Source organism: Scatophagus argus, chromosome 18 (assembly GCF_020382885.2).
Source record: "Scatophagus argus isolate fScaArg1 chromosome 18, fScaArg1.pri, whole genome shotgun sequence".
Taxonomy (NCBI): Eukaryota; Metazoa; Chordata; class Actinopteri; family Scatophagidae; genus Scatophagus; species Scatophagus argus.
The window spans coordinates 4,165,880-4,183,625 of record NC_058510.1 but is presented as its reverse complement, the minus strand read 5'-3'; the positions used below and the strand labels follow the sequence as shown (position 1 = coordinate 4,183,625).

At 44.5% G+C, this 17,746-nt stretch overlaps 2 protein-coding genes across 4 annotated transcripts; one reads left to right on the top strand and one right to left on the bottom strand.

The window, feature by feature from the left end:
- Nucleotides 1-1,760: 1,760 nt before the first annotated feature.
- si:ch211-217a12.1 (alanine aminotransferase 2-like) lies at nucleotides 1,761-12,198 on the top strand. Of its 3 annotated transcripts, XM_046370879.1 has the most exons (12): nucleotides 1,761-1,920; nucleotides 2,007-2,207; nucleotides 6,576-6,665; nucleotides 6,847-6,955; nucleotides 7,126-7,259; nucleotides 8,605-8,848; nucleotides 8,937-9,016; nucleotides 9,382-9,518; nucleotides 9,679-9,853; nucleotides 10,724-10,879; nucleotides 11,020-11,132; nucleotides 11,309-12,198. In XM_046370879.1, exons 2-12 carry the CDS (start codon nucleotides 2,061-2,063, stop codon nucleotides 11,397-11,399), a joined length of 1,476 nt encoding a protein of 491 aa, XP_046226835.1. In that variant the 5' UTR covers nucleotides 1,761-1,920; nucleotides 2,007-2,060; the 3' UTR covers nucleotides 11,400-12,198. The 3 variants fall into 3 exon arrangements, with proteins under 3 accessions (XP_046226835.1, XP_046226836.1, XP_046226837.1); XM_046370880.1 differs by lacking the exons at nucleotides 1,761-1,920; nucleotides 2,007-2,207 and adding an exon at nucleotides 4,940-5,318; XM_046370881.1 differs by lacking the exons at nucleotides 1,761-1,920; nucleotides 2,007-2,207 and adding an exon at nucleotides 4,943-5,307.
- A 55-nt stretch (nucleotides 12,199-12,253) lies between these two features.
- pdia4 (protein disulfide isomerase family A, member 4) lies at nucleotides 12,254-17,424 on the bottom strand. The gene is made up of 10 exons (XM_046370875.1): nucleotides 17,131-17,424; nucleotides 16,581-16,758; nucleotides 16,217-16,422; nucleotides 15,994-16,132; nucleotides 15,663-15,868; nucleotides 15,348-15,506; nucleotides 14,755-14,906; nucleotides 14,018-14,174; nucleotides 13,643-13,876; nucleotides 12,254-12,930 (listed from the first exon to the last, which is right to left on the bottom strand). The coding sequence occupies exons 1-10, from the start codon at nucleotides 17,204-17,206 to the stop codon at nucleotides 12,515-12,517; spliced, it is 1,923 nt and encodes a 640-aa protein (XP_046226831.1). The 5' UTR covers nucleotides 17,207-17,424; the 3' UTR covers nucleotides 12,254-12,514.
- Nucleotides 17,425-17,746: the final 322 nt, after the last annotated feature.

Genomic DNA, 17,746 nt, shown 5'->3' with positions numbered 1-17,746 from the left:
TGATCAGCATCTACTTCCTGTGAAATCCTGGTCCTCCAGCCTTAACTCTGTGGCTCTTCTGGGCCACTGTGACGCCCCGATCAGGTTCATCATCCATGTAAGGCGTCTCACACAAACACTGTGTCACATTATGTTCTTATGGCCTGTTATTAACTGCTGCTCTTTGACTGCACCACGGCTTCCTGCCAAAACGCTTCCCCTCACTGTACCTTAACCCCAACGACGAAACTTGCTCATAACACGTGTGGACTACAGTTTACAGACCACAAGTCTATTTTTGGCAACTTACTTAAAGATAATTTCCGTGTGTCTGCCATGTTTTCAGCAGGAAAAAAAGTCTAGTTACCACATTAACATTTTTAAAATGGCACCAATTCTTTCCTTCTCGTTAAAAAGTTCAGAATATGTGGATAAGGAAATAGTTTTTATTTTGCAAGTTTAACTGTTGGACACAAGATGTCAAGACATCCATTCTCAGTGTAGGCTTTGTTTCCACGTCACACTTGTGTAAGCTGAATACTGGACCAGGATTGGCTCACAAACTATTTGTGATGTCACAAATTGTGTTCACAGACCCGCCTATTAACATCAGATTTTCACTGAGCACAGATAAAATTAACACTTTTGGCAGATGAATGTGAAAACTGTCCTGTAGCGTCAGACTTTGCACACCCATCGATCCGCACTGTGACTGGAGGAGCTACATTAAAACACTGCATTAACCTTTGCAGTCCAGAGCTCTTTTTTCAAAAATCTGCTTGTTCATAATGCAAAGCACATGACAGATTAAAGGATCCCTGACGAAAGCTCGCTGCCACAAGGTTCCGACATACCTACATACCTATGGTGTAAGAGATTAAACCACCAAACAGTATGTAAAGTAATTCAAATGAGACCCACCTTGATGAGCTGCAGTATGAAAATGTGACCTAAAGGTCAATGCATCAGCACCAGTCTGAAACCTGATCTACCTGAACCATCCTCCGAGGCCCTTGAGCGAAATGTGGCCGCCGGGCCCCGACCACATTTTCCTTTTCTGATATCATTTTCTTTATTTTGTTTTCCACAGAAGACATTTTCACATGTCACTCAGCAGGGGAAGCGCCTAAAGTTAAGGACGGCTGAGTTGCTTTGAGCTGCTTCAGTGGCGTTTCCTGCTGGGGTTAGGTCTGATGTTTTTGGATAAAATATGGATTTTTGATGTGAACCAAAGCGCATAGCGAGAAATAATTCTTTCCTAAAGAGGAGATGCATACGTTCTAAAACGATTCTGTGTATTTGGCATCAGAAGCTGCAGCTGCAGCCTCTCAGTTTAGGCCTACTGGGAAAAAGTGTATGTAGAAAAGAAATCTGTGGGATGTCTTGCTTATTATTAGCCTACCTTGTTATCTGATAATTGAAATAAGACACCTGTGTTGTGAGATGGAGGTTGTCCTGGGATGAACCTCACATCAGACCTTAAAGTCAACAGTTAATATATCTCAGAAACTGAAACGTCCTACTTCAAATGCTAATATTGTTTCAGTGACGTGTGAATTAGTTTGTCTCCTTCTGAGCTGTTACTAATGTTGTGTTTCACTTCGTCCGAGTGTCACCATAAGACGTTTTTTTTTTTACTTAAACTAACGAAATGGTACCTCTTTCAAACTTTAAAGCGTTTCAGACAAAGCTTGTTTTTTTTTTCTTTCCCGTTGCTACACGCGTTGGGCCCTTGAGGTAATATATTTTTTCCGACGGCACGTAAAGGCGTCAGCTGGCACGCTGAATCTAGCCAACCAAGCGCAGAGACGAGCGAAGGCGTGGCGGCTCGGGTGGGAATATGAACAAGTCAACTGTCAGTTGAGACTCAAGACTCAAGAGGACCAAGAGGGGAAGGGAGCGCTCACTTCCACTGACTCCATTATCCCTCCTGAACAACTGGTAACAGCTGATGAACTTTATCCGCCCGTGTCCTGCCGCCGCTCCGGATCCCTCTTTCGGTTCTCAGATCTTCTTCTGTGTTTCAGGCTCCGGTGTGACAACGAGCGGGGAAAAGCAGCGTACGAGTGACATTACAAAACATGTCCCAGCAGGCAGCCAACGGGGTCCCATGTCCGGGCAAGGTGCTAACTTTGGACAACATGAACCCCAATGTGAGGCGGGTGGAGTACGCGGTTCGTGGTCCCATAGTCCAGCGGGCGATGCAGATTGAGAAGGAGCTGAAAGAGGTAAACATAACATCTAAGAATAAGTGAAATGCGGGCTGCAAAATAAAGTTGGTGCGAACGGAGCGTGAAGTTTGATAATGCATGAGATAAAAGAAAGAAGTTAATTGTGCTGGGTGGAGTAACTCACACGGTGGTTTAATGTCAGGCTTCACGGTTTGGGAGATACATTTTCATGCAAATTGTGAAATCTTGTGGGCGGGCGCGTGGATAATCACCAACATCTGGAATTTGACTCATCTTGCCTAAGGCTGATGGCTCTCCCGTTTACTTTCAAACACATGCTGGAAATTTAATGAACAACTCGGCAAGCTCACAAATATTAAAGGTGCCTCAGTGGGCAGAAAAAGAAAAGTTACTCCTCTGCTCTGTTTCCTCCAGGACACAGTTAGAAATTTAAGACAAAGGAAAGAGGTGCTTGCCTGGGGCAGTTCTTGCTGACCGGCTGAGAGAGCCGAGGCTGCACGGAGACAGCAGTGGTTGGACCATGTTATGTACCTCTGCACTGCTGCTCCTAACAACTCCTGTTACATCCTGCTGTGGTAATATTGATCCAGCATGCTTTCCCTAAGAAGGGCAAACAGGTCGAGCAGGAGTCTCTTCAAAGCTGTAATGCAGCCCTCACAATGAGCTGGAGGGGAAAGCAAAGCCCTGTTTGAGTACATTTCCCTCTGCTCTTAGCCTGAGGTGACTTCAGGGTTCGGAGTGGAGGGTGGGTATAATGTGGAGGGTTATTATGTAAGACGAAGAGGGTACATTCTCTGTCCTCTTTTGTCTCTCTGGGTTAGCCCACCTCCCTCCTCCCCACATGGGAGGGAGTTCATTGGACGAAGCTGCAGCTGTGAGGCCCGGCCTTTTTCTGCGAGGAGGTTCATTACAAGCAGCCCCAGTTCTGCTGAAAGTGCTCGCGCTTCTTGGCAATCCGTGTTTTTTTTTCTTTCCCCTCTGAAGCTGAAGCTCAGTGTCTGCTTGGAATTATTGGAATTATTTACTACAGTTCCACAGAAGTTTAGCTTGTCGTCACAGTGCAGAAGATGTGAAGAACCCATGAGTTTACACATAACTGCTTCGTACGGGACGTGTGTTACGTCAGCATTATTTGCCTTTAATAGTGTGTTTGAAAAGTGTATTTGCTGAGGGGGTGAAAAAAGACACGAGCCTTCCTCTTTCAAGTTTACTTTAACATGTAAAGTTATGTCACTCTTGGCTAACAGAGCAAATGCCAATGAAAACAATCTGAAATGTTGATTCCAGGAGGTCTGTTGGCTGCAGTCGCCCAGTCATCTGCAGCTGTGCTTCCTGTCAAATCTGTGACTGGAACACTTTTACTGACGGCTCAGCAGATTTTATGCAAGTGTGTGAGTGTGTTTGTGGATGACTGGTGTGGTGATGACCCTTATATACCTCCCACAGACATCTGGCATGACAGTCCCTGCACTGCAGGAGCTAATTCAGGCTTGGATCTCAGCTGCCTCATCTGCATTGACTGTGACAATGGAGCGGTGACAACGGGGAACAGTTAGGAGCTTGTTACATCGCAAAGAAAATCTTGTATCCACCTTTTTCCTTCCATTAGTTTCTCCAAATCCAGGTGTCTGGACTCTTCTGAGTACATTTGGAGGATTAATCCCATCTCAGTTAGCATCTTGTTAGAAATATTATTGAGTTAGTTTAATTAGAGGAGCAAAGCAGTTAGAGCTTCACATGGTGCAGTATCAGTTACCCTAGCATGACTGAACACTGTCAGAGGAATGGCAGTCTCAGACTGTGTCAGAAGACAAAGTGAAATGTGAATTCAGGCCAGGCTCTGCTAAGCCCCGGGGGGGTTTCTTGGCCTGTTTCACTGGTCCGGCCTGTGTAATCAGTGCCTGGTGCTGAGTGAGCAGCGGGACGCAGCGCTGAGCCGAGAGGGGGGACCGACTGGCTTCTCTCTCTACCCCAGAGAACAGCGGCCTCTTTGTTGCTCGAGAACAAGGCAGGGACGAGGACTAAAAAGGAAACGGGATGCATCCAGTTAAGCTCATATCTGACTCAGTGCTAACCCAAAGGACCTTGTGGGCCTTGCTCCTGTCGCCGTGCAAGGACGTGGAAATGATAATATTGACTCAGTCGAAATGACTTTCCTGGTATTTTATCTTATACAACACACTCATGTCAGCAGCACAATTTGAAACCTGTAGATTAACCACACCCAGGACAGCAAACCAAGTGCTTTCTGTTCCTGTTCCAACCTCTGCAGAGTGACATCGAGGGAGACATTGGTGCTTAGTGATTAGTGTAGTGTGTTTCCACTGCATAGTCCGCTTACATTCAGTTCAATGTAATGAAGCAGGCTTAAGTGCAGATCAGTTTTTTCTTTGGGTGATTAAATGAGTTTTCAGTCGATATGATCGTCACCTGACGCGTTTGCACTCAGCCGTCCTAAAACACTCGATTTTAAAGTTGAATTTTCCTTCATGTTCTTGCTGCGGCGTCAGCTGGAGTTTTGTTGTTGTTTCACATCTAAACCTGCTTAATAATTCTTAGAAATAAAAAGCAAGTGCATAATTGCTGTGGCCAGTTACACCTAACATCTCCCCATCTGTTTGTATTTCACACCAGCATGCAGTAAAATGTCATGGGTATTAGCCTAATGTGTTTTTTGAGTACACCAACCGTACAACTGAAAAACCGCTCATGATTATCACATTATTTTGTAAGCCTTTCTGCTCAGGTCTGGTGTGAACTAACAGGGGACATCAATTGTCACGTTCTGCCATCTGATGAACAGCAACAGGTGCAGCCTGTTGTGACCAGGAAGCAAAGTGACAGACACCAAACCGGAGCTGATGATTACACAAAGGATCTGCTGATTCAATGACGATGAATCGTGAGTCGGTTTAGACGAGGAGGGAAATGAAAAAGACTCAAAGTCTCATCGTACAGCTGCATTAAACCAGCAATCCTCGAGCGAGTCTACAGCCAGAAACGGAGAAGTTTGTGTCGGTGGTGGTGGTGTCATCCCGGTCCAGGCCAGCGCTCTGCTGCTCGTCAGGCCTAAACAGACTCTGTGCCAGGGTCCTCTTAGTGAAACACAAGGCTGCTAACGAGGGAACACGCATGTGTGAGATGAACGCAAGTGTCTCTGGTTTGATTTACATGCTGAGCCAATGCAGGCGAGAGGGAGGCGTGATGTTGTAGCTGTTAATCATCTGTTTGTGAAGGATTTATTCTGAGGGACAGTTTGAAGCTTCACTAAGGCAGAGTTTTCCTTAGGGTGCTAGCCTGTAAGATGCGAGACAGATGTGTTGGAGGAATGTCTGACGGCTGCAGCAATAACAGCTTTGCAGCTCGAGAAGCCGACGCTCCAGACACACATATTCATCGCTTTTGCTATGTGTTGTTTGAGAAAGTTGGCAGTCTTTAGCAGTGAGAACAGAACAGCACTGCTTTCTATTTATCAATAAACTGCTTGCCAAACTACCTGGGTATCTTTCAAGTCTTTTAATCTCTAAATCCAGGTCATACTTGCATAAGGTTGCCTTAAGGATCATCACCATGTCAACACTGAGATTGGGAAACTAGCTATAAAATACTGAAATACCCTGCAGAAACTTTTAAAACTAGAAAAGCTGGTTTAAATGTCTTTTGTTGGAGGAGTGTGACAGGATGTGTTTTATTTGAACTGGTTTTAACTCCTGCTCTGCTCTCTTTGCAGTAAAACCTTTTGATGTGTTCTTCATGGGCCTCTGTGGCTTTGAATGTATTACAGTTTAGTTTTCTAAGTATTGTATTTGTGTTCTTATGTTGTTAGGACATCATTGCACAGGAGAGCTTGCTCTCAATTAGGGTTGTCAAAAGTACAGACGCCCGGATACTTTTTAAAATGACACCATAGCCTCATTTGATAATATCGAAAGTACCAAGCCTGCTGAAAGAGCAGTATCGAGTATCATATCCTTGTACCAGTGTTGTGTCAGAGTTTATCTTTCTGGTATCGTCACAGCTTTGCTCTCAGTGGCGTTCCATGTTTAAACAGTTTTTTTTGCTGTATTATTATAAAGTAAACGTTGATTGCACAGTGCAGTGGCTGAAGAATAACGAGGGGGAAACCTGTCAATAAAGTTGTCTAATTTTAACTGTAGTTGTTCCTCATTGAATGTCATTTAAAGGGAAGCATAACTTTCCTCACGGCGTCAAGACAGGTCTTGACGCTTCATCTGTATCCAGACATGTTTCGTGTTACGTGTCCAGACACATTCTGTCTTCTGGAGAACTATTTACTACAAGAGAGATAAGAGAAAGTTCTCAGTTTGTTCTACACCATCTACATGTGTTCCTTAAGAGACTCGCCTGCCCCGATTCTTACAGCTCTGCCTTTTTCTTTTTCAGGGAGTCAAGAAACCTTTCACAGAAGTCATCAGAGCTAACATCGGCGATGCCCACGCAATGGGTCAGAAGCCGATCACTTTTCTCAGACAGGTGAACACTTTGGCCTCAAGTTATTTGAATGCTTGTGTTTAATGAACTCACGCAGGGATTCCATGTGGAACAAGACTTACTATATTCATACATACTGAATACGTCAGCATGCCTGTTTAGAAAGTGTTTGGTTTTTTGTCACTTCATGGCAAAATGATTTTTTGTTGTCGTCCTCTCTCAGGTCTTGGCTCTGTGTTCTTACCCTGAACTCCTGGAAGACAACAAGTTTCCAGAGGACGCCAAGATCAGGGCGCGGCGTATTCTTGAAGTCTGCGGAGGCCACAGTATAGGTCAGACAGCTCCCCCTCACTCCTCCTACCGCATCTACACCACAACGCACGTCACTGGCGTCCGCCTCCATTTGTCTACTCATTAAGAATTTAGTTGGACAGTCTGCACACTGTTCAAACAGAGCATCGACTGATCAATGTGAATCAAAGTTCACTTTCATGTGTTCAAGGGGCCTACAGTGCTAGCCAGGGCATTGAGTGCATCCGTCAGGATGTGGCGCGCTACATAGAGAAGAGAGATGGTGGGATCCCCTCCAACCCCGACAACATCTACCTCTCCACTGGGGCCAGTGATGCCATTGTGGTACGGCTTTTTATCGTCTCTACAGAAAAAAAAATGCAGACGTGCTGTCGACCAGGCAGTGAGTTGATATTAATTCAGCTCAGGTGACATACTTTTGCTGTAATTGGCCTATAAATTCTTCTTCTTTCATTCAAATTCTGTTAATTATACACTCAGCTGTACTTTGCACATCTGTGACTTCACTCCACCCACAGACCTTTAGACCGTCAAAAAGGGTTCTCCAGCGTTACACAATCTAATCGGGCTACTGTATAACTTTAAGACACACTCAACTACTACTCTGCAAGATAGCTAATGTTTCCTGCAGAGTTAAAGGCACAGTACGTGGTTTCTGCCACCAGGGTTCTCTCTGTATTAACGCAAAGCATGTAAGTAGCATGGGATCATGGGAGTTGTTGTCCTCAGTGTTTAATAAGCACCGATGTTGATGAAAATCTATCTGATCTGACTCAGGCAGAAATGCAGGGATGAGGTAATGTCTTAAAGTTTTATCCATGTTGTGTTCACTGACTTCCTTCCTCATTCCCTGGAAGCTACACCGATTAGCTACAACATTGAAAGCACTGGCAGGTGAAGTAAAAACACCAATCACTGCATAACAGTGCAACGTTCTGCTTGGAAACCTTGGGTTCTGGTAATCATGTGGATGTTCTCTGACACACATGACCCACCTAAACATTGCAAACCAAATACATTGGCAGCAGCAGCCTCCCCCCGGCAGGACAATGTGCTCCATCACATTTTGAAAACAGCTCAGGAATGTCTCAAGGACCACAACAAGGGCCTGCAGATTCCCCAAATTCCCATTTGATTGAGAATCTGTGGGATGCACCAAAATAAGCCAAATCCACCTCCCACCTGGAGGCCCCACCCTCACTGCACAGGACCCAAAGGACCTGACATTCTGATGCCAGTGACCACAAAACACCCCCAGAGGTCCTGTGTCCCTTCCCCCAACAGGTCAGCGCTGTTTTGAAAGCACAAGGGGATCTACAACATATCAAGCAAGCGGTTTTAATGTTGTGGCTCATCGGTGTAGAGTGAAAGCTGAGCAAACGAAACACCCCGTTGGCTTGAATAAAATCACACGTACACAACTCAGCAAAATACGCAACATATACAGTATGTAGTGGTTTTGTAATGTGGGAATGTTTTATATCTTGAAACTGTGACATTTTTGGCCTGGCGTGAAAGGAATGTCCTGTCTGCTTCAAATAAATACTACCTTATTTCTTCCAAATACTTTTGTCTTCTCTCTGTCCTACCCTCTCACCTTTCATCCTTTCCCCCCCTCCTCTGTTGTGGGTTCTACTCACCCTCTCCTCTTCTCTCCTCCCTAATCCAGACTACGCTGAAGTTGCTGGTGTGTGGCGAGGGCCGTGACCGCACAGGAGTGATGATCTCCATCCCGCAGTACCCTCTGTACTCAGCCGCCCTGGCCGACCTGGATGCCGTGCAGATCAACTACTACCTGGACGAGGATAAGTGCTGGAGTCTGGATGTTGCGGAGCTCAGGAGAGCCCTTAAAGCAGCCAGGCAGCACTGCAACCCCCGCGTCCTGTGCATCATCAACCCCGGAAACCCCACCGGTATGTCTGCTGATTGTTTGTCTGTGTGGGGGGTCGAACAGCTGCTGGATTTTTTGTAAATTCAATAAAACTCTGTCCTTTGTGATAGGTCAGGTCCAGAGCAGACAGTGCATTGAAGATGTGATCCGATTCGCTAAAGAGGAGCATCTCTTCCTCATGGCTGATGAAGTAATACACCCGTCATTTCCCACATTTCAGAAGTTTGTCCTTCTAAGCTTTCTCTGCCTTAACAAAACCTGTGGTGTCCAAGCAGATGTTTTGTTTTTCAAAAGCTGACCACATGCTTTCATCTCACTGTTTGAGATTTGACCAGACTTACAAAAATCTTCACATCAGTGACCCCTGATTTCCAACATATTTAATTGGATTAACACACTCACAGAAATCAAATACAGCACATCATTTGCTCTTCAGTGCACTTAAATGATCCTTTTAGGACAACTTTTGCGGATCTGTTGCACAATCTTTTAAAATTATTTTATGGATAGCAATATGTTTTTAATGGTGTATTTAAACTGTTTTTAACACTTCAGGTGTACCAGGACAATGTGTATGCAGAGGGCTGCAAGTTTCACTCCTTTAAGAAGGTGTTGTTTGAGATGGGCCCAGAGTACTCCAGTACGGTGGAGATGGCCTCCTTCCACTCCACCTCCAAATGCTACATGGGAGAGTGAGTAATTGTAATGTAATGTAATTAAATGTGTGTGAAACAGGTTTTTATTGGATGTTTCTGCCGACATGATCCCTGGAGCTGTGACTTCAAAGAGCTGAGCTGACGTGTACATCACTCGTACTTTTGTATTTAACTTTCCTCTGTTTGCTTTTGTCAGGTGTGGCTTCCGTGGAGGCTACATGGAGGTGATCAACATGGACCCTGAGGTGAAGGCTCAACTCACCAAGCTGGTGTCGGTGCGTTTGTGCCCACCAGTCCCTGGACAGGCTCTCCTGGACCTGGTGGTTAACCCCCCACAGCCTGACGAGCCCTCCTACGCCACGTTTATGAAGGTCAAAGAAGAACACACAATGCTAGCGTACATCCTGGCGTAGCTCTGAGTGTGTGTGTGTCAACAGAGTTGACTTGTGTAAACACTCGTAAACACCTCGCAGTCCAGTGCATAAAGCCTGTATTTAGTGTGCTGGAGTTGCTGAAATCCTCACATGGTACTGAGTTGGTTGTGAATAATCAGCTTTTGAATTCTGTAATGTTGTGAAAATTGCTACTACTCGTGTGTAGTTGTTTCTGTTAGAATTTAATGATTTATGTCACGCCTTCAAGAGTAGAAAAGAGCTCTCATATGTATTATGCATGCTGTAGGAAACCGGTGTCCATCTGACCCACGGTTAAGTGGAAACATTATGTGGTGAAGGAAGCCATTAGGCCATTAGCCATTAGTCTTTATTTATCTTAAAAAAAATAAACCTGTGGGATCAATAAAGTTCTTATCTTATCCCATGGACAATACAGATCTCCAGCTGCAAAAGACTCATGTTTGTCGCTGCAGTGAGCGGCTGCATATTTCCTGTTGAGCTTGAGAGTTTTGTTACAGTGTACACCTGGCATCACATAACCTAACAGGAGCCAAAGAAAAATGTTCTAACCCAGTAAGAGTGACGGTTCTCCCTGGAACAAGGCTATAATAAGCACTTTGTCTAGCATTGTTGTAGGCCGATTGACGGATAACGACTCGGCAGATTAGACTGCGGTTTGTGATTCATCTGTTCACTTCAGGGATTGGATCCAGATACTGTTTTTAAGGCTTCTCTTCTCTCTCTTTTTACCAGCACAAAGACGTTGATCATTGGATGTTAAATTTGTCACTGACAAACCATCTGACCTTTCACCTCTGACATCTTAAACTTTCTCTTCCCCTTCAGGAGCGGACGGCCGTGTTAGCAACGTTAGCAGAGAAAGCCAGGCTAACGGAGCAGATCTTAAACACGGTGCCTGGGATCACCTGCAACCCAGTGCAAGGCGCCATGTACAGCTTCCCACGCATCACTCTACCTCAGAAGGCCATCGACAAGGCAAAGGTCTGCACTACATACACACACACACACACACACACACACACACACACACACACACACCAGCGTTATGGCACTGACAAGAATCACACTGATTTTACTCGTCATCCGTGTGGACATGCTCAACTGTGCACGTCCGTCCACAGGAGGAAGGAATCGCCCCGGACATGTTCTACTGCATGAGGCTGCTGGAGGAGGACGGTATCTGCCTGGTGCCAGGAAGTGGCTTTGGCCAGAGAGAGGGAACCTTCCACTTCAGGTCAGTACGACTAAACCGGCAGCCTCACTGCCATCTCTCTGCAGTCTTGGGAACTGTTTGTCACTACTGCAAGCATGCTGTGTTTTTTGGGGTTTTTTTCTGTGCTGAAAGCATAACATTGCTTCTGGTTGAGCTACACCTGCAACAGCACTGACTTACCTTCTTCTTCCATCCAGGATGACCATCTTGCCTCCCACTGAGAAGCTGAAGGTTGTGCTGCAGAGGATCCGCGAGTTCCACTTACGGTTCACACAAGAGTTTTCCTAACGACTTTATCCACCAACTTTCAACTACTACTCAAGAACCAACTCATCCAGTGCCAGTATCATCAAGTGCCTTTGCGTGAAGGAGGCAGCAATCTTAAAGGAGTAGTTCACCCAAAAATGAAAAGTCAGTCGGTCAGTCACCACAGGAAAATCAGGTGAAGTTTCTTTGTCCACAAATATTTCTGCAGCTGTGCATTGTCTGAAACTACTGAGGCAGCTGGTGATTTGTTTTGAAATGTAAAGAAAAAAAAATATAACTTCAAGTTCTTAAACAAGTCCACAGCTTCCTCAGGCTAAGAAACTTCTCCTGACTTTCTGTCGGCATCGGGGTGAGGAGGTAATGACTGAGTTTTCATTTTTGGGTGAACTATCCTGTCACCTCAAGGCTGAATTCTCAGTAGATTTTCACACCTGAAGAACCTTGAACATTTCCTTGTCCATACAGCTGGTGACAGCTAGTTGGAGTTCCCACTCTCGTGTGTTCGTACAGCATGTAAAGATGTAATGGTTTTAATTACATGACGCACTCTGCCAAAGTATTACCCGGCCAGGTTTGTAACATTCAAAAAGATGTTACAGTGCTGATTGTATGTTCTTATCTATAGAGTTTAAGCTATTTCAGATGCTGCATTCAGGGGCATCGCTCTCCTGCCAAGACATGTGCTGTCAGATTAGTTGGAGTTATCAAGTTAATAGCATGTTAGCTGCTTAATGATTAACCTAACTGGTTGTAGAGCCATTTGTTTTACTAATGTTTAAATTGTTCTTATGTGTAATTAAAAACACCCGAATCTCTAAAACACTTTTCAGATACGTGTGCAAAACATCTTCCAGTTTCACAAAAACGGAGTCACATTTAAGTGCTGGCCCGAAAAGCAGCCATCATTTTTAGTTTTATTTAAAAAGAATTCAACCTTCAGCAGTGCTTACATGCTTTTAGAAACAGAAGAAAGCAGAATCTCTTGGAATGAACAGAAACTAAAACGATGATTGAACATTGTAATCATCACAGTAACACCATTTAACTTCACTGCGTTCCCTTCACCTCCCCAGCGTCCTTTAAGGCTCTGCCTGAGCGCGGTAAGAGTTCTTAGCTATTCAACCAGAGAGACATTTTCAAAGTTCGTCTCTCTTCTGTGATAGCATTGTGGCGTGCTTTTCCAAGAACTTGCTGAACCCCTCGACTGTTCTGTCCCCGCCTTCAAATTTGACAGGACTCTGCTTGCTGTTGCTTGGGGCAAAGTATATCGTTGGGAAACCTTCCACTTTGTAGCTGTCGTTTGGCACATCGTTGGCTGTGGCATCCATCTTGGCGATCACCAGATTCTTCTCCCCCTTGTACTTCTTGCCCAGAGCCAAATAATCTGGCTCCAGTTTCTTACAGTGGCCACACCAAGGAGCATAAAACTCGATCAAGACATCCTTCTTGGAATCCATAACGATCTCGTCAAAGGTCTTTCCAACCACAACTTTAACTGGTCCCTTGTTGTTCTTTGGCACTGGCTGGGACTTGATGATGGGTTTGAGCTTTCCTGAGGACGGGAAAGAGAAATTCAGAACAAGTGTGACTTCACTTCCAGTGTGAATTGTTAATTAGGCCTTATCTTTTATAAGATGGTTATTAAAGATTCACAGCAGTTAAAGAAACAGTTCACACAAAAGTGAAAGTCACCCCACGCTGGTGGAGAGTCAGGTGGACTTGTTTCGTCCTGGAACTTTGCAGTAAAAAAAACACTTAAACACCTCATTTATCTAAAGAGTTCAGCTTAAAAGGAATAAAAGTAAATGATTGGCTTTGTTATGGCTTTCTGGACTTCCTGAGACTCTGCATGAACTGAATGGAGCCATTTTGTATGTTGTCAACATCAGTCCTCCGATTCCTCAGTTATTAGAAAATGCTGCAGTGTTTTCCAGAAGTGTTTTCTAGCCTACTTCACCTGGCTGTCTGGCAACATGGGGTTGAGCGGATAATGATTTGGGTGAACTTTTCCTTTAATGAAGGATTTTTTTTTTTTTACTCAGTAATATTCGGGAACTATAACTGTACAGTTATTTTATTATTAACTGTTTAAAATTTCTATGTTCTCCAGACCTGGAAATTATTCAATTAATCTGAGACTTTTAAACATGAAATTTGTTTTGAATAAAGATGTTTACTGAAGTTATTGAAGAAAAATTCTATGGTGATCAGACAAAACATTCAAGATCATCATTTAGATTAAACAAAAAAAAAAAAAAACTCACCTTTTTTGAAAGCCATAACAAAGTCTCTCAGCACCTCAGCGTCTAACTCCTCTGGCTCCATGGCAAACTTTTTGCCTCCCTCGACCAGAATTCCCACATTCACTTCCTCTCCGCTCTCGCTCAGACCCAGGCTCTTCAGCTCATCTGCGAAGTCCTCCTCATCAGCAATGGCGAATGTGTACTCTGGGAAGTCCTTGGCCACCTCAAGCACCTTGGACCTCCAGAACTGCGTAGCTAAAAATGAAAGACAAACAAGGTTTGTTACTTCACTGTAAATCCTGCACAGGTGGTGTCGCACCAGCACTCTTAAGACAGTTGATCACCATTAAGCAAGAGCTCACATGAAACCTATTAATGTGGATGTATGAAACTCACCTTTCCTGTAGTCGAAGCTGAAGTCAACTCCATAGTACACAACCACCAGGGGTCTTTTGGTGTAGCGCTTGGCATCATTGCTTGGTTTCCTGTGGCCCACCAGAGGAATCACATGCTTTTTGAAGAACTCCTGCACTTCTGATGCTGGTGTAGAGTCCTGTGTGATAAATAAATTAACATGTCTTGAGTTCATAAGACAGAAAGTAGAGAGTAGAGTTATTGTTACTGGATTATGCAGCAAAATAATTAAAAAGCACTCATCTATTTTAACCCTGATACCAGAACTGAAAGGAGGCAGACTGTATGATTCAGTTTCATATGGCATGAAACTAATTCAAATGACAGTAAGACCAGAAGAGCTGCCTCACAGCTGTATGCCTCCATGCACCAGTCAAGTTGCAGTTTACATCCACATCTGTCCAGACTCATACGTAGTGGCTGATGGAGAACTTCATCACATACAATAACCACCTTAAGCTCAATATCAGCAACAGCATTAAGCTTGTGGTGGACTACAAAGCTTCAAATATGGATGTTACTGCAGATTCTAAAATGTGGATGCTTCACACACACTTTCACACCCAAGATCAGGGTCACCAGTTCAGTTTCTGACCACATGTGAAATATGGTCACGATGTGCCCTGTTTCTGAGTTATGGTCACATATGGACAATCGAAAACATAATTCCTCCTGTAAATAAATAAAACCCTGAAAGTGATAAAACAGACAGACTATACCTTCACTGTGAGTGTGTTCGACGCCGGCTCGTACTTTGAGCGGAACTTTTCAGGCTGAACGATGACAATCTGACCAGGAGAAGCTTTGAGCAGTTTGGACACTTCAGAGCTGAAGGTGTGACGGAAGGTGAAGTCTTCCCTCAGTGTATTACCTGCCAAACAGACGAGAATGAACAACTAGAGGAAATAGTTTAACACAGGCTGTGATCTGAACATTCAGAGATATTAGAACTTCAATCCAGAAATCCATCACAAACGCTGATGGATTTCTGCAAACAGACAGAATCAACTGTAAAATGCAGATTATTACTGACCACCACAACCACCACATGATTAGACACTTTTCTGATGATAACAATGTCTTTAAATTGTAAAAAAATCAGAAAAAAATTAAACTGATTTCAAAGGGCTCAGATCACACCCCCTCCTTTGTGAATTTCCTCAGTGCAGGACCAATAAAGGTCGATCTTATCTTGTATCACACAAACATGTAGAGAAAAATAACTGCAGTTCTTAGTTTAGTGTCACTCATATGCTGCACATTCAATGGTGACATTATTGTCCAGCTGCTCAGATCAGCTCATGGTACTCACACGCCTCGAGGTAGATGTCGTAGGCTGCGTCCTGTTCACCAGAAAACACGCCTACTATGACAGCATCGTCCCCATCCTTAATGAGCTCCTGCACCTGTTTTACTGCCTGGACCTGCTTGGACGGAGGCCCTGCCTGCTCATTCATGTAGTCAACAATGCCTGGCAGGAAGGACAAAGAAGTGAAACTGAATCAGCTGTTACAGACGTTCAGAGATAAAGCACAGGTTGCCATATTTGAAAGTTAGCAAGCAGCAGCAGCAGACACTTTAATGCAAGTGCCTGCATTATAAATGATGTTCTCAGGAAGTAACCTACCATACTTCTCTCTGGGTCCGTTGTAGTCAAACACCTTGCCTTTCCTGAAGATCTTGAGGGTGGGATAACCTGAAACTCCAAAACGTGAGGCGAGCTCGTTCTCCACGGTGGCGTCCACTTTGGCCAGAGGAATGGGAGGAGAGCGCTGGCTCAACTCCTTGGCCGCTTTCTCGTACTCTGGAGCCAAACGCTTACAGTGTCCGCACCTGAAGGTTAGTTACATAACAGGCAAATAGTGAGGGATGTTTAATCAGTCTTCACTGATCAGCTCCAGTGGATGTCAGTGTGTCATTTCTATCTGCATGTAATAGCTGACAGTCTACTGACTGACCATGGAGCATAGAACTCCACCAAGATGATGTCTGCGTCGTTAACAGTCTCATCAAAGTTGTCCTTGGTCAGCACCAGCGTCGCCTCAGGAGGGGGCTTCCAGTCTGGCTGTGCCACCTCTTTCACCCGGTCCACGATAGCTGCGACAAGCAGGCATTCACCATAAGAAGCCACATTTGGTTTAAAAGGTCGAGAAGACGCTTAAACGAAAGAAATGTCCCTACCCTTCTCTGTCCTTTCTCCATCGTAGTCCACAGGCTCCCCATTTTTCAGGATCTTGAAAGTGGGATAGCCCGACACTTCGAACCTGCTCGCTAAATCGCTGGCTGCTGTTGCATCCACTTTGGCCACAGGTATGGGAGGATCATTCTCCTTCAGAGTCTGAGCGATTTTTTCATACTCTGGGACAAACTGTTTACAGTGTCCGCACCTAAAATGGACAAACAGACAAGAGAGAAATAGTGAAACGTTTGCAGGGATACAGAGAGTATGAGGCATTCTGCAAAAATCTCTGTGAAAGGAGGGATGGCCTGGAGCAGTAGAAAGAGTTGGTACACAGTATCTCAAGCTGAGAAAAAGCAAGCATACCATGGGGCATAAAACTCCACCAGAACCGTGTCTTTTCCCTCCATGAAAGTGTCAAAGTTGTTGTCAGTGAGGACAAGGACTCCGTTTTCTTCTTTCACCTCTGTGTCATCATCTTCCTCCTCCTCCTCCTCATCATCACTGTCCTCTTCATCAGCCTCCTCCCTCTCCTCTGTAACATCTGACAGCACAGAAGAAGAAAAAGGACACAAGCCGATCTTCAGCACAGATAGTTTTTATTTCCCCATCAAAATGCTTGTTTTTTTCCTCTTTCAACTAGTTGAAAGGACACACGCGTAAGTGATAGCAACAGTGCACACTAACGACGTAACGTTATAACAGAGAGGCGACATACTGAATAAGGACTTGCAGTGATGTTGACATTAGCTGACCCCACTCGCTTGCTAGCATGCTAACGGTACTAGCAAGATCAACAGTAACTTAGCCAGCTAGTTTAGGTAACAAGAACTGACAGGAAACACGCACCAGCCTGGCTTAAATAACCAATTCTGATGTAATAATCACAAAAGGACGTAAAATGTCTGAGACTTACCATCATCACATCTGCTGACAGTTGCAAAATGTGCAACGCCGAGCAAAACGATCAGCAGCAGAGCAACCTTCCTCATTGTCCTCCAGATGTCGCGGCCCGCTGATACTGACGTGCTCCTCCGAAGTAGCCGGCTAATTAACTTAGCTAATAACGCTGATGAATGTCATCAAAACACTGTCGGTTGCACAGACCCGCCGTCCGGATCAATACTGATGTGTGGCTGCAGTCGCCTTTGGCTCGTGGTTTCATACAATCACTTCTGAAATCACGCAGGTCGCCTCCTCCGTCTGGAACTTGTCTGACTTGCCACGTTTTGATTGGCCTTCATCATCTGCCGTCCTCCTATCACAGTCCGCCACTCAATTATACGTTGGAGGATGCTATTGGCTACTTTTATTTATTGTTTCCCTCCTGGACCCTGTGCTTGTAAATGAGCCAGTGGATTCGAGAGATCACCTTGGATCCCAAAACTTTATTTCATATTATATTCATATGGTACACAAACCATGGCTATTCATCACAGTTCAGTCTTTCAAACCCCACAGTCACAATAAATATTTAGATAGTAAATCTGCATCCTCAACAGCAAAGCACAATATCTCCAGGGTTTATCTTT